The 13005-nt window shown below is 38.4% G+C and overlaps 3 protein-coding genes across 3 annotated transcripts in view; 1 reads left to right on the top strand and 2 right to left on the bottom strand.

Moving 5' to 3' along the window:
• Positions 1–13005, bottom strand: part of LOC134655403 (putative phosphatidate phosphatase) — a 214056-nt gene that overhangs the window by 143631 nt on the left and 57420 nt on the right. The gene's annotated exons all lie outside the window — the stretch shown is intronic.
• Positions 1–13005, bottom strand: part of LOC134655425 (hillarin) — a 56518-nt gene that overhangs the window by 9468 nt on the left and 34045 nt on the right. The window contains exons 5-6 of the mRNA XM_063510892.1: positions 936–1052; positions 247–446 (exon numbers count right to left, since the gene is read on the bottom strand). Coding sequence (XP_063366962.1) covers positions 247–446; positions 936–1052 — 317 coding nt within the window. The remainder of the gene's footprint in view (positions 1–246; positions 447–935; positions 1053–13005) is intronic.
• LOC134655386 (probable methylcrotonoyl-CoA carboxylase beta chain, mitochondrial) lies at positions 4031–6027 on the top strand. Its single transcript, XM_063510845.1, has one exon. The coding sequence runs from the start codon at positions 4147–4149 to the stop codon at positions 5818–5820; it is 1674 nt and encodes a 557-aa protein (XP_063366915.1). The 5' UTR covers positions 4031–4146; the 3' UTR covers positions 5821–6027.

Here is a 13005-nt window from a genome sequence, read left to right on the forward strand (position 1 = left end):
AAAAGTTTCACTGAACTAGTGCCTGTGCCAATTCTTGGGATTAGTTGTCAAGCGGACTCAAGGCTCCCCGAATGAGCCGGGATAACGCTAGGAAAATGATGACTTTTTATGTTATTTTCGAGATCTGCTCTGAACTGCTGATGCCGCAGTGTTAGTGCCTCGATCTTGACATCTGGTCTTTTCTTTTTCCTTGGAAAGTCTTGTCTAGACAACTTATACAAGCATGCGATGTATTTGATCACTTACCTTTCATGCTCCAACATTTTCCTAGTCAAGCTCTCCTTCTTCTTATCCCTTCTCAGCGTCATGTTCTTCTCGAGATCCGCTCTCTCCTGCTGGTGCCGCAGCGTCAGAGCTCCGATCTCGGAGTCTGGTCGTCTCTTCTTGACTTGCATCTCTTGTTGGAACCTGTTCGTGAGTCTCTCGAGCTCTCTTTCCCACTCATCCTGTTGATATAGATAATGACATCGTAAAAGATCAGAAACGTCTATCAAATATAACAAGTCATTCATAATCGTTTAAACCTATCCTACAGTAAAACACGATGTAGGGCTAAGTTTTATGAACAGTCAGCAGCAGAATACTAAGCGGGCGATGTGTTCAAAATGATCTTGACGAATGATTTGATTTTATTGTTCAGAGAATAAGAGCGTGTCAAGGTAATTTTGAACACCTCGACCGCTTAGCAACTTCTGCTGCTAACTGAACAAGGGTGGGCTAACTGACTGAACACGATGTGAGTAAGGCCTACTCAGTCTGAGTTGAGAAAATTTGCTTTCTAACTTGCCAAAATGGCTTGCTTGATGTTGATAATGTTTTTCTTTGATAATAATGAAAATATGGAACAATTGACCTTCTCAAGCGAGATTCGAACTCAGTTACCTAGTTTTTAGGTATGATAAATTATACCTAAAAACGTAATAATTGCTGTATACCTGTATTTCGTCTCGTATTCTTCTGTTCTCTTCTTCGCGGTGTTTCGAGAATTTTCTGTACAAGTCATCTTCTTCCTGGCGGTGTTTCATCTCCAGCTTCGTTTGTTCATCTCGATCCTGAAACAAACAACAATGAATTGAGTATATTTTATACATACCTACTGTCTATAAACTCACATTACCTCACAGTACGTAGGAAATATAGGCACATAAGTTGAGGTTTGGTTTTAATTAGATCATAAAGAAAACGCATTGAACCGGTTTTAAGGCCCGAGATAAAACGCATTGAACCGGTTGTAAGGCCCGAGATACAATATTCATCTCTCATTCTGTAGTATAGCAGTGTCCCTACTTACGTAAGTAAAACTTACAAGTATATCTTGGGCCTAAAGACTGAAGTGGTTCCAAAAGTGCTCCGTGAACAAAGTTTTCTACGGAGCATTAAAAAGCTGATTTTTGTGTGAAAAAAGTAACTCGATAGGTAACTTTAATAATCCCATATTTTACCTACCCAAAGTACCTTAAGCAGACAGTAAGCGGTCTCAAGTAACCATGGCTATATTTAAAAAAAAAACTTGTTTTCTCTCATTTTAATATTCAAACGGTTTTTCAATCAAATATTCAAAGAGAAAATCCAATAAATTGTACACGGCTTTCGTGAAACTAAGTATAATGAATCTGGTTAAGTATACAGTTTGTGGAGATTATGATTTATGTTTCGAAGAACATGATACGTTTCACAAATGAAATATTACGCCCTTATTCAGATTTGGAAATACAATATTAATATAATACCAATTCAACACTTAAAGTCCGTCTACGTGCAAAATTTATTAGCTTAGACTCTAGCACCGACTTGAACAGAACAGCGGAGTGTCATTGTATATGTCATATTTTTATAGAAATTTGACATTAATCATGGCATGGCCTCACTTTGTCATTGTAAATGACATGCCGCTTGCAGCTTGTTCCGAGTGTTCCGACTAGCTAGTGAACGTATGCGAGCAATATGATTTTAATGTAATTTTGAAACATCAAACGCTGTAGTGCAATAAAGCCCATGTTGATCGCGTCACGAAGAGATATTATCACACTGCTATTTGGAGTGTGAAATCTCATAATGAAATGTTACAGAATTCAGCTAGATTAAATAATTTAGTATCAGAATTCCTAACTTCGTTAATAGTATTGATTGATAATTCGAGCCTTATGGCAATAGTGAGTTAAGTGTTGTTAGTAGTACAGTCAGCATCAGATGTATCGGAGCGGCCAAGAAGCTCACAAATATCTACATTCTACAACAACAGTAAACACGCCTTTATTGTCACGGCACGGCGTATAGGCGTAGGTAGGTAGCTGGTAGAGTGTTCACATGTTTTTGAGCACCTCGGCCGCTCTGATAGGTATATCGATGGCGACTGTCCATAGACATTTGTTGAAATTATGTTCCATTTATATTTATGAATTGATGCGTTAATTATTTTTAATTATTTTCAAACCGTGTAATAATATTTTTTGTGCGTAACACCATGTTTTAATTACATTTTCAATTAACTTTGTTTGACTTGACGCTGTGTGGGCTGCCGGCATCTTTGAAGTAAATATTTTCAATTATAAAGTACATTTAATAATTAGCGTGCATTACCGCTGAAAATGTTTGCGTGAATAAAACGATAATGTAAGTTAATTAATTGGTTAATAAGTACAAATTATACTCTTACATAATGAAAATAATTGTTGTTTTTGGCATTTTAGTGGTGCGGCATTGGCCTCTATCATTATTTAACAAATTATGAGTTGTAGTTTTTATGTAAAATCGTGTGGAAAGGCTGCATATATAGATTTAAAGCTTTAGTGACCTATTTTCAAAATAATATTATCAATACCTACTTAAGATAAGAGCGTAGGTAAACTGTAAATAAACATGACGCTAACGCTTCAATACAATATGATTATAAAAAATATATTTTTCCTCCATCGTGTATAATTATATAAGACACGACAATATAATTACACAAGTCATGCACTCATCTAACAAGCAACACTCTTAACTGACCATATGTGTACCTTATTGCTTTACAATAAGGTTGACATCTCGTCAATTAGGTAACAATGTTGACGCTATTCAATGTAAAGCTCAGAACACGGAAACCTCGCCATTGATCGAGCGATTATTTTACATCACAATGAACGTAACCTGTCGCTTCGGAAGGAAAGTGTCGCCACCTTGCGGCGGGTCGCGGAAAGTGAAACGATGTCGTTCACCCGCGCGGAGATTAGGATTATGGCCTCTACAAACGTCAGCGATAATCGCATGCGATTTGCAATACATTGCGGAATTTGGTTGATCGATTGAATCCGTTGTTCCTACTTATCCGGAAAAATCTTAAATTGTATGCCATTAGTTGCAACGTCTGTAGAAGCCTTTACTTACGCCGGTTTTCTCGCCACGTTTAGGGTTACGGTGTTTTTGAGGTTATGACTTTTAATTTTATAGACTTTCGGAGTTATTCATAAACGTTTGCTAAGTTAATCAGCTGATGATCGTCGTTTGTCCCTCTCTATGGCATAACGAGACTAGGGACCAACGAAGATCATCAACTGATTAAGTTAGCAGCCGTTTTGTATATCGCCATTAGTCTTTAAATCGCACTGATAATGGAGTTTTTTTTACCGTCCGGATTTGGAGAAGAGAAAATAATTTTCGTAATGTTCAGAAAATGGGTACTATGTTTGTATTTAGGAGCAGTCGTTCTCGTCCACTATCCTCTTCATTTATAACGACGTAGTGGATATTAAACGTGTATTAAATAAGTCATAACTATCCGGCCCAAGGCGAGTTTCACAATCGGCAACTTGCTATGCGGCGAGTAACACTTGAATAAGTACCATTGGCGATTTATGTAGGTCGTGTCACAGCGATTCAATATCCATTCAAAATACAAACTTAACAGACGTGTACCTACTAAATGTTTAATGACATTTATTCACAGTTATGCAAAGCGTCGCCTCATAACCATATGTAAATATTACGTCAATACTATTGTGACAATGGCACTACATTATCATTCCACACTAATAGTTTTTATCAAGCTGGCGACGAATAAGTTTGTTTTTGTACGTACGACTTAATCGCGCAGATAACGGTGTTATCATCAGTAGCGCGGCAACCAGTCGCCGGCCGGACGTGTCGCTGTATTATATTAACAAAATGTTAAGAATACTGAGAGGAGCTCAGCGTTTGAGCGGACAATGCCGCCACTACAGCCAAGCCACGGTTATAGGCAGCGAGCCGAACAGAAGCGACCCTACGTACTTAGAAAATAAGGCGAGAATGGACGAGCTCGTTGCAGAGCTCCGCCAAAAAACAAGTGACGTTATACGCGGCGGGTCGGAGGACGCCGTCAAGAGGCACACCGATCGCGGCAAGCTGCTCGTGCGAGACAGAATAAACCGGCTCGTCGACGAGGGCAGCGATGTACTCGAGTTGAGCACGCTAGCCGCCACCGACATGTACAAGAACCAGGTCCCCGGAGCTGGCATAGTTACAGCGATCGGCAAAGTTCACGGCCAAGAATGCGTGATAGTCGCGAACGACTCCACTGTTAAAGGAGGCACGTATTTCCCGGTGACGATCAAGAAACATCTGCGCGCACAGGCGATTGCGCAAGAGTGCCGGCTTCCGTGCATTTACCTCGTCGACTCCGGAGGCGCTCACTTACCGGATCAGGCCGACGTCTTCCCTGACAGGGAGCACTTCGGACGGATATTCTATAATCAGGCCAATATGTCTGCCGAGGGCATACCGCAGATAGCTGTCGTTATGGGCTCGTGCACGGCCGGCGGTGCATACATTCCTAGCATGTCAGATGAGAGCATTATTGTTAAAAATCAGGGTACGATTTTCTTGGCCGGTCCACCTTTAGTAAAAGCAGCTACGGGGGAAGTAGTTACCGCAGAAGAATTAGGAGGCGCTGATCTTCATTGCCGACAATCCGGTGTGACAGATCATTACGCTCAAAACGACGAGCATGCTCTGTTGTTAGCTAGAAACGTTGTTGCTAACTTAAACAGTAATGCTGACCGTATGGTACGAGTGAAAACTCCTCAGGTAGAAGAGCCAAAGTTCGACATTGACGATCTGCACGGGATTGTAAACGCGAATTTACAAAGACCTTACGATGTCCGAGAATTAATAGCGAGAATCGTCGATGGCAGTAGATTCCATGAATTCAAAGAGTTGTATGGTGATACTTTAGTGTGTGGGTTCGCATTTATTTACGGGCACCCTGTTGGTGTGATAGGAAATAATGGAGTGTTGTTGTCTGAGTCTGCGTTGAAGGGTGCCCACTTTATACAGCTGTGTGCAGCGAGGAAGATACCTTTGTTGTTCCTGCAGAACATCAACGGTTTCAACGTCGGTCGCGAGGCTGAAGCGGGTGGTATTGCCAAAAATGGTGCTAAAATGGTGACCGCTGTCAGTTGTTTCAAAGGCCCTAAGGTCACTGTTCTTGTCGGTGGTAGCTTCGGCGCAGGCAACTATGGTATGTGTGGACGAGCGTATTCCCCAAGCTTCCTTTACATGTGGCCAAACTCAAGGATTTCAGTGATGGGTGGGCCTCAAGCCGCGACCGTTCTGTCGCTAGTTTCTAAAGCCAAAGCCGAGCGAGAAGGCAGGAAGTGGACTGAAGAGGATGACAGGAAAGTCAGAGCACCATTGGAAGAAAAGTTCGAAAGGGAAGGCCGACCATACTACAGCACTGCCCGATTATGGGACGACGGTATTGTAGCTCCCAAAGACACTAGAAAAGTTATAGGACTAAGTTTATCCGCTGCTCTGAATGCACCGTTCAGAGAAAGTAAATTCGGCATATTTAGAATGTAAACTGTGTGTGCTGAGACAATGAGAGGCTATCAAAGTGACATTAATATTACATGGCGTCTCGAACAATGGGTTCTTTATATTAAGCATTTTTTACTAATCTTCAAACCTGTTCTTCGGTGTGTCTTGCTTGTTTTGTAATTTGTAAAATTTGTTAAAAGATTTTGTAAGTTGGTACAGCTAATCGAGAACATTTAAAATTAAGCGATGATTATCCTCATTTTGAAAGGGACTGTCGTGAGTTGTACTTATGGTCAATAATGATGCAAAATGTTGACGATGATTTCATAATTTGTAAATTACTATACTCTATTTAATCATAATAATTAGGTGCATTTCGTATCTTATCAACCGAATGCGAACTTAACGTGTGGTTGTGATAATTTGCTGATTTAAAACGGGTATTGTCGAAAATAAAAGAACTGATATTAACTTGAATCATCTACTTTGTATCAAATCCCCGCCTTCTTAATTATGTCGTTATCAGGGCAAATATTTATTTGCCGAATAATATAATATACAAATCCTAAAGATTGATTATCATAAAACACAATTTCGCATGAAACCGTGTTAGTAGTGCTAGGATTTTTTTCGTTATTTTATAACTTTATTGCGTAATTGAATTATGACACATGTACCTAATCAAACCGACGTAATCATCAACAAAAAAGTTATTATTAGGTAATGTAAATTGCATATGTTGTTTTTGCACATTAATGTCAGTTTGGAATGATACCCAGATAATTATAACGAACACATTAGTGCATTTCATTAAAACTATAATGTTACGCAAAAACGTATCAAAATTAGATTGAAAATGTATTGGTTGTACAATGGCAATCAGATAATTCGAAGCGGCGAATGTGTTCACAATTATCTAAACATACCTCCCCCTTTTTTCAAGGCGTTAAAGTGCATGTTCAGATGTTTTAAAGCACCTAGGCCTCTCCGATATATCTGACAGCTGATGGCCTTCGCTGGTACAAGAATTTTTTATTAAAACTGTCATTATGTACCCACAATATAAAAAATATATAAAAACCTGTCTAAAAATCTAAGCTACCAAGCATGTTATCCTACAATAGTAAAACTGAAAGGCCAACACCTCAAATTATTATAATAATCTAATCACCTGTGCACCCATGATCTATTGTGCGATAAAAACCTGATTTACATTGCTAATCGTGCTCGGTGACCTGCGTCTGCGTCGGTATTCCCATGGCTTTAATAAACCAGCATAACTTGAGCTTCCTTATCCGTAATAACTATGTGTACTCTAAGATCACGTTATACTGGTGCTTGGGTTGCACTAGGTATGTTACGGAAATAGTGGCCTTATGCTGACTCTCAAAGTTCAAGTTTAACAAAAGAATGGTACTTTTAATTATTAACTGTTTATGAGAAACAAGGTCAGGCATTTGTTGTTTTCAGTAATTAGAATGGCTTTATTGTGTGAATTTGGTGCATTTAGGTATAATTAATATTATTGTGCTACGGTTGTTAGGAAGTGTACCAGATATGATTTGATGGATCAAAAGGGGAACTGGCGGCAGTTTTCGTTGGTATATTCGTTACAAGTAAAATATTATAAAAGTCTAAATAAGAAATAAATGAATTTCGTATTAAGGAGAAATGCAAACGATACCACAATGCTTAGAAATAAAGGAAACGGAAAAACACACCGTCTTAGGCAAGACTCGAACTTGAGACTCAAGTTATACCCAAGCATCGTTTCGTAACAATTTTGTACTAAAGTGAATTCTTCCGATCGGCCAAATTGGGGCAACCAAATTTGGTCTTTTTAGTGATTAAGACACTTAAATAAAAGCAATATAGGTATCTGTACAAAATAATTGTTCTTCTTCAACTATTCCCTCAATGCTGAGGATCGTGACATGATGACGTTCTCTTGAAGACCAGGTTTCTCCATAGACTTCTGTTTCTCGCATGGCCTCATGCAGTTAAGTGCAATCATTTGAGCACACCATCTAGCAGGGGCAGGGCCCTGAGGTCTCGTGCCTTCAACTTTATCCGTCATTATAATTATTTCGCTATATAATTATTTATACGTATGTATTCTATGGCAGCATCAATTTCGGTCATCAGGTCACTCGCCACTCTGATAAAAACCGTATGTACTGCATACATCATAGCGTAGCATTTTACGCTTTCGAGTCGCCACGGTGCTCGCACATTTTTTCCCAATGGCATTCCTCGCAAGAAACTCCATCTGCCGGCAAATCGGCGTTATTAACTGATAATTACCGATGTATGCGAATGGCCTGGTTTGTCTAATGTCCATGTCCGGGGAAGAGGGACCCAATAGTAGGTTCATCGGGTGGACATCGTCGGGATATATATCCCCTGAGTCCAGTTTGGAGTGTGGTTTGATTGACAAATGGTAACTGCTAGGATTAGGGTGTAATGTGAAATACAGCCTAGAATTGATATCAGAGATTTGGATTTGAACAGACTTCAAATGGTATTCATAAAAATAAAAAAGCTTCCAAAATACATGATTTACACTGCTAAAAAGCAACATGGTTGTCCATAGCCGGGTACGACAGATACATCCTCCCCTTTTTCACCCCTAGGTCGCTTTTGTATACAAGCGAGGAACTGAAACACCAAGCGATTTACTATGAGTGTAAAACGCAGCAAGCGGGCTTTTTTCCACCCTACCATTTGAGTCACACGATTCAGGATGTAGTTTTTTTCGAAGAAGGTAACCTACAGCTACTACCTACCGACTTTGGGATTTAGTTTTACGTAATATTTTTTGAACTTTGCTGAGCACAATAGGTACAAATGCATCTTATATTGCCAAACATTCAATCACACCCAACCCAGAATGAGTCAACCCAGTCTCACTACCATCAACTCACATGCGCACTTCCACAATAAGAAGTAATAACATTAACCATACATAACAAAGTTGCTCACAACTTACAAGACACGCGTATGAGCTCTATTTATCCGGGCTAGCCGCGGGCATAATGGCGGACAATTAAAACTGTACCAGTTAATGATGCCGTGATAGCAATTGAGTCGAAAGGTTCGGTCCGCTGCCTCGGGCCTCATATGAAACCCTACTCATAGGAGGACGAGTAGCTGAAAGCCGTGATAGCCATTCGGCCGAGAGGTTCGGTCCGCGGCCTTAGGCCTCATGACGAGCATGAACCAGCTCTTTTGAGGATGACTGTTGTATTGAAAAGTGTATGAAAAGAAAGCTGTACTAACTAGTATCGTCATTATTGATCATAGTTCATCAGTACATGATTCGAATCAGTAACTATATTAATGCTCGATAGAAGAAACCATCGGGTTAGGACAGCCTAAGTGGAGTTTCCTGGAGGATGTCTTTCAGCTGATGTGATGTTGATTGGATTTTACAAAATTTAGAAGTTATGACGCAGTGTAAAGAATTTAAAGACCGTTTATCGCACAGTGTTATTGGTATTTTAAATTAAATCTTGTGTTGCAAGTTGCAACTTGCAACCCTATAATACGATATTTATAACATGGAATGTCTCAAAAACTAAATAAGGCAAACAAATTACCTCTATCATTTATATCTTTAATAAAAAAAATTAGATACATGTTCTAATTAATATAACATGATTTATTTTGAAAAATAAGTGTTCGATCGCGTACTTTTTCACTAACTACTTACTATGTATAGTCCGACAAGAAATTGTAGAAAATTATTGAGGCGCTACTTCCTACGTAACTGTCACATTTTTGACGTAAAATGCTTTTTAAACACGGCAACAATTTAGTATGGATTTTTTTAGTTCCATTTTATTTAATTTCTACTTTTTTATGTCGCACTATAACTTCATCAGTCATCACATATTGTTTGAAATGTCTTGTCAAATCTCTAGAGCGCAATCTGCTAAATTGATTTCTGTTACGTTGACACCAAATTTTTTGCACGAACAGTCTTGAACTCCATGACGGTGGCTTTTTACAATGGTCAATTACAATTATAACGATTCGTATAATATAGCTGGTCAACCAAATCTTGTCAGTAAAAAAAGGCGCGAAATTCAAATTTTCTATGGGATCCCTTGGCGCCTACATTTTTCATATTTGCCGCCTTTTTCTACTGTCAAGATCTGGTTGACCAAGTATAAATCAAAGTTAATGAGATTTATTAGGCGTTGGCGTGGCCAATCAAATTAATTTATCTATATTATCCGTTTCTAAAACACTTTAAGCTAAATCAAAAATCTTTCTTGGAGTACAACACTTATCCCGGTGCCCATTTGATATGATTCAGAACTTCCAGAAGTGACCCTTAATTTTCCGTATGTATTTATGCTAGATAGCAAGTGTATCGCTGTTGTATTGCAAAAAAACTATCTAGAACTTGGTCAGAACGTCGCCTAACTATGTATTTTTTAAATTCTTTATATGGCTACAATTTTCCTTATGAAGCTGTCAATTTCGAGCTGTCATTTGATTTCATACTCTTTTTTTGCGACGTAAGATGTTTTTGAAATTACCGCATTTTTTGTGAGACGACGACTCACCAGAGTCTACGATGGCTAGTACTATCTCTCGCTCGATTAATCGATCAAATCGGCCACAACGTCTCTATCAATCACTTTATAACTAGCAGCCATGACAGTTTAAACTATATCTTATGATTATGTTTGCTATATCGTTTACATCGTTATTAACACTTTTAACCGACTCCGGTCGAGGGCTTCACTCTAGATTGATATTTATGGGTATTTGCAATTGTGCAAATGGAACAAGTCGAGTAAATTACACTGTTTAGGTGTCTAGGTACGTCCTTATTGGGACACGGCGCTGCCAAATGCTATTTAGGATTAGGATACTCAGTTCGATAGGGTCTACACTTCTACAGTCGCTACAGTCAAACGTTCTATGTTCACTGTAGGCTTAGCTTAAGACTCTACTTTTAAAATTCAGTTCTGTATGTATTTATTTCCATTTTTAGAAATCTTGTGTCTCAACATTACAAATATAGACTTTGTAAAATTTGCTCGCGAATTTGCCAATCGAAAGTGTTAAAAGACGGCTACAACTTTCATGCTCTTTGTCCATTAATTTAAATCTATTCGCAACCAAAGACACCATTGTTTTTTTTTAAATGGACACCCAACACGAAATGTTACGTGCAACTTTCCATGGCGAAGGTATTTCCCTGTGCAGCCACATGGTTGATCTGTTGCGTTCTGTTACACAATCGAAACAATCACGGCTCGTTCTTTAATTAACAACTTTCTCCATATCGAGTCAACGGACGCCAGCTGAATGCGCAGCATCAACGCCTTTGAGCACTAAAAAAAACATCGTTCATACTCGTATCGATTCCAATTTCAAAACTCATTTCGTTTCGAATTTTGAAACCATTCAGTTTAAAGGTTCACCATCGTCATTAAAATTCTTGAGGACAGTAAGGTTTTATAATAGATATCAAATTCTTGTGGATATCAATCTTTTATTTGCTAATCTACCTAATATCAGATGACAGAATCTATTGCGTGTTTAAGTTTAATTATTTGTGGAAAGTTGATCGGGTTTCTTAAGCTGCGTAAATTCTAAGTAGGCACTTCACAGTCAACAATAATTAAGTTTATTTAATTACCTGTTGCATAGTGTCATACTTATTGTAAGTAATAAAAGTCAGGAAGAGATTTCATTGTAAGTTTACAGATAAAACTAGGAAACAATTTTAACACACATTACAAACCTATTGTTTTATTAAAACTTTAAAGTAGATAAACAATTTTAGCATTAATTAACACCACTCTCACTTTACCATGATGAGGAAGGTGACATAAGACAGGAAATACAGGAATTGTACATTTTCATGCAGCTTTCCGTATGTAGTAGGCACTTTTCGATAAAACCAGTATAAGAATAACATTAAATATAATTTGGCAAGCCTGCATTGTCAATAGAAAAACAGCAGTAAATTTGGCCATCAGTTTATTAGTTTGGAGAATGAATATAGGTACTTACCTACATTAAATTTTAATAAGGTAGGAATGCTCATATTCGTCCTAATTATTATGAACTAATTTCTTATACCAGTTTAACAAATCCCTATTCGCCAGTTATATTTTACCCGCGATAAACGATTTCAAATAAACGGCACTCAAGAATTAACTAGGTACTTACATCTCACTAAGCTGGAATTCTTCTAGTGTACAGTAACTACAGTATAACTAGAAGTAATTAATCACGCCTTTATATAAGTGCCAATTATTGGAAAATTGTCATAAACCTGCTATTGTAGAATTAATAGTATAGGAAATGCAAGCGAGCTGTATCGAGCCCGTTGCACATGTGTGGCGAAGAAGAACTTTATTACGTGGTAATAGGGGTGTTTATTGGTTGATAATGTATCGTAAGTACCGTTGAACCGCTGACAGGATGGTATGATTACAAAAAAAAAGCTATTACGGAGTCTTTGCAAATTGCAATCTTTATAGCTTTCGTACTGACGGTTCTCAAGGTTATTTAAGTTAAGCGTAAAGACGGCTCATGGTACAGTCACCTGCAATAATAATTATGTTACACAATGAAGGCCGCAAAAATATCAGACACGCTCACATTTTTTGCGTGTCACATTTTTTGCGGCCTTTGAAGAGTAACATATTATTGCAGGTGACTGTACAAGCGGCTGGTAGAGTGGAGAATTTGGGGAGAGCCCAATGATATTATATAACGATAGATAGGTTATACTCATACTTGAGGAGCACAAAAACTACTTCCATATTTATTTCTGTGCCTACGAAGAAATCTGTTATTTTTGATTAATTTTCTCATTCCATCCATCTTTGTCACACTCGTTGTTAAACATAAGGTCGTCTCTTTCTCTTTCGGTGTGCGGGAGCTCGTTAGCACGTGCACATTTCTAGTTTGTCCAGCCGCGACTAAAGGCAACTTGTCCAATTTGTCACAAGGTAAGCGCTTTAGTTTTAGAATGCCTATAACCTATCTTATTATTCTTATTAACCTATCTTGAGTGGGAGAGCCACGCCCAATTCTTAGTCGACCACATGAACGCCAATCGTATTCAAATTCCCATTTTCAAACGACATTGGAATTCCATTTACACTCAAATGAGGCCGCAGATCGTATGTTACGATAAAGTACTCTCGATTCTCCTTCGATATATCCATCTATTGAAACAGAGGTTTACTCAGT

Source organism: Cydia amplana, chromosome 16 (assembly GCF_948474715.1).
Source record: "Cydia amplana chromosome 16, ilCydAmpl1.1, whole genome shotgun sequence".
Lineage (NCBI taxonomy): Eukaryota > Metazoa > Arthropoda > Insecta > Lepidoptera > Tortricidae > Cydia > Cydia amplana.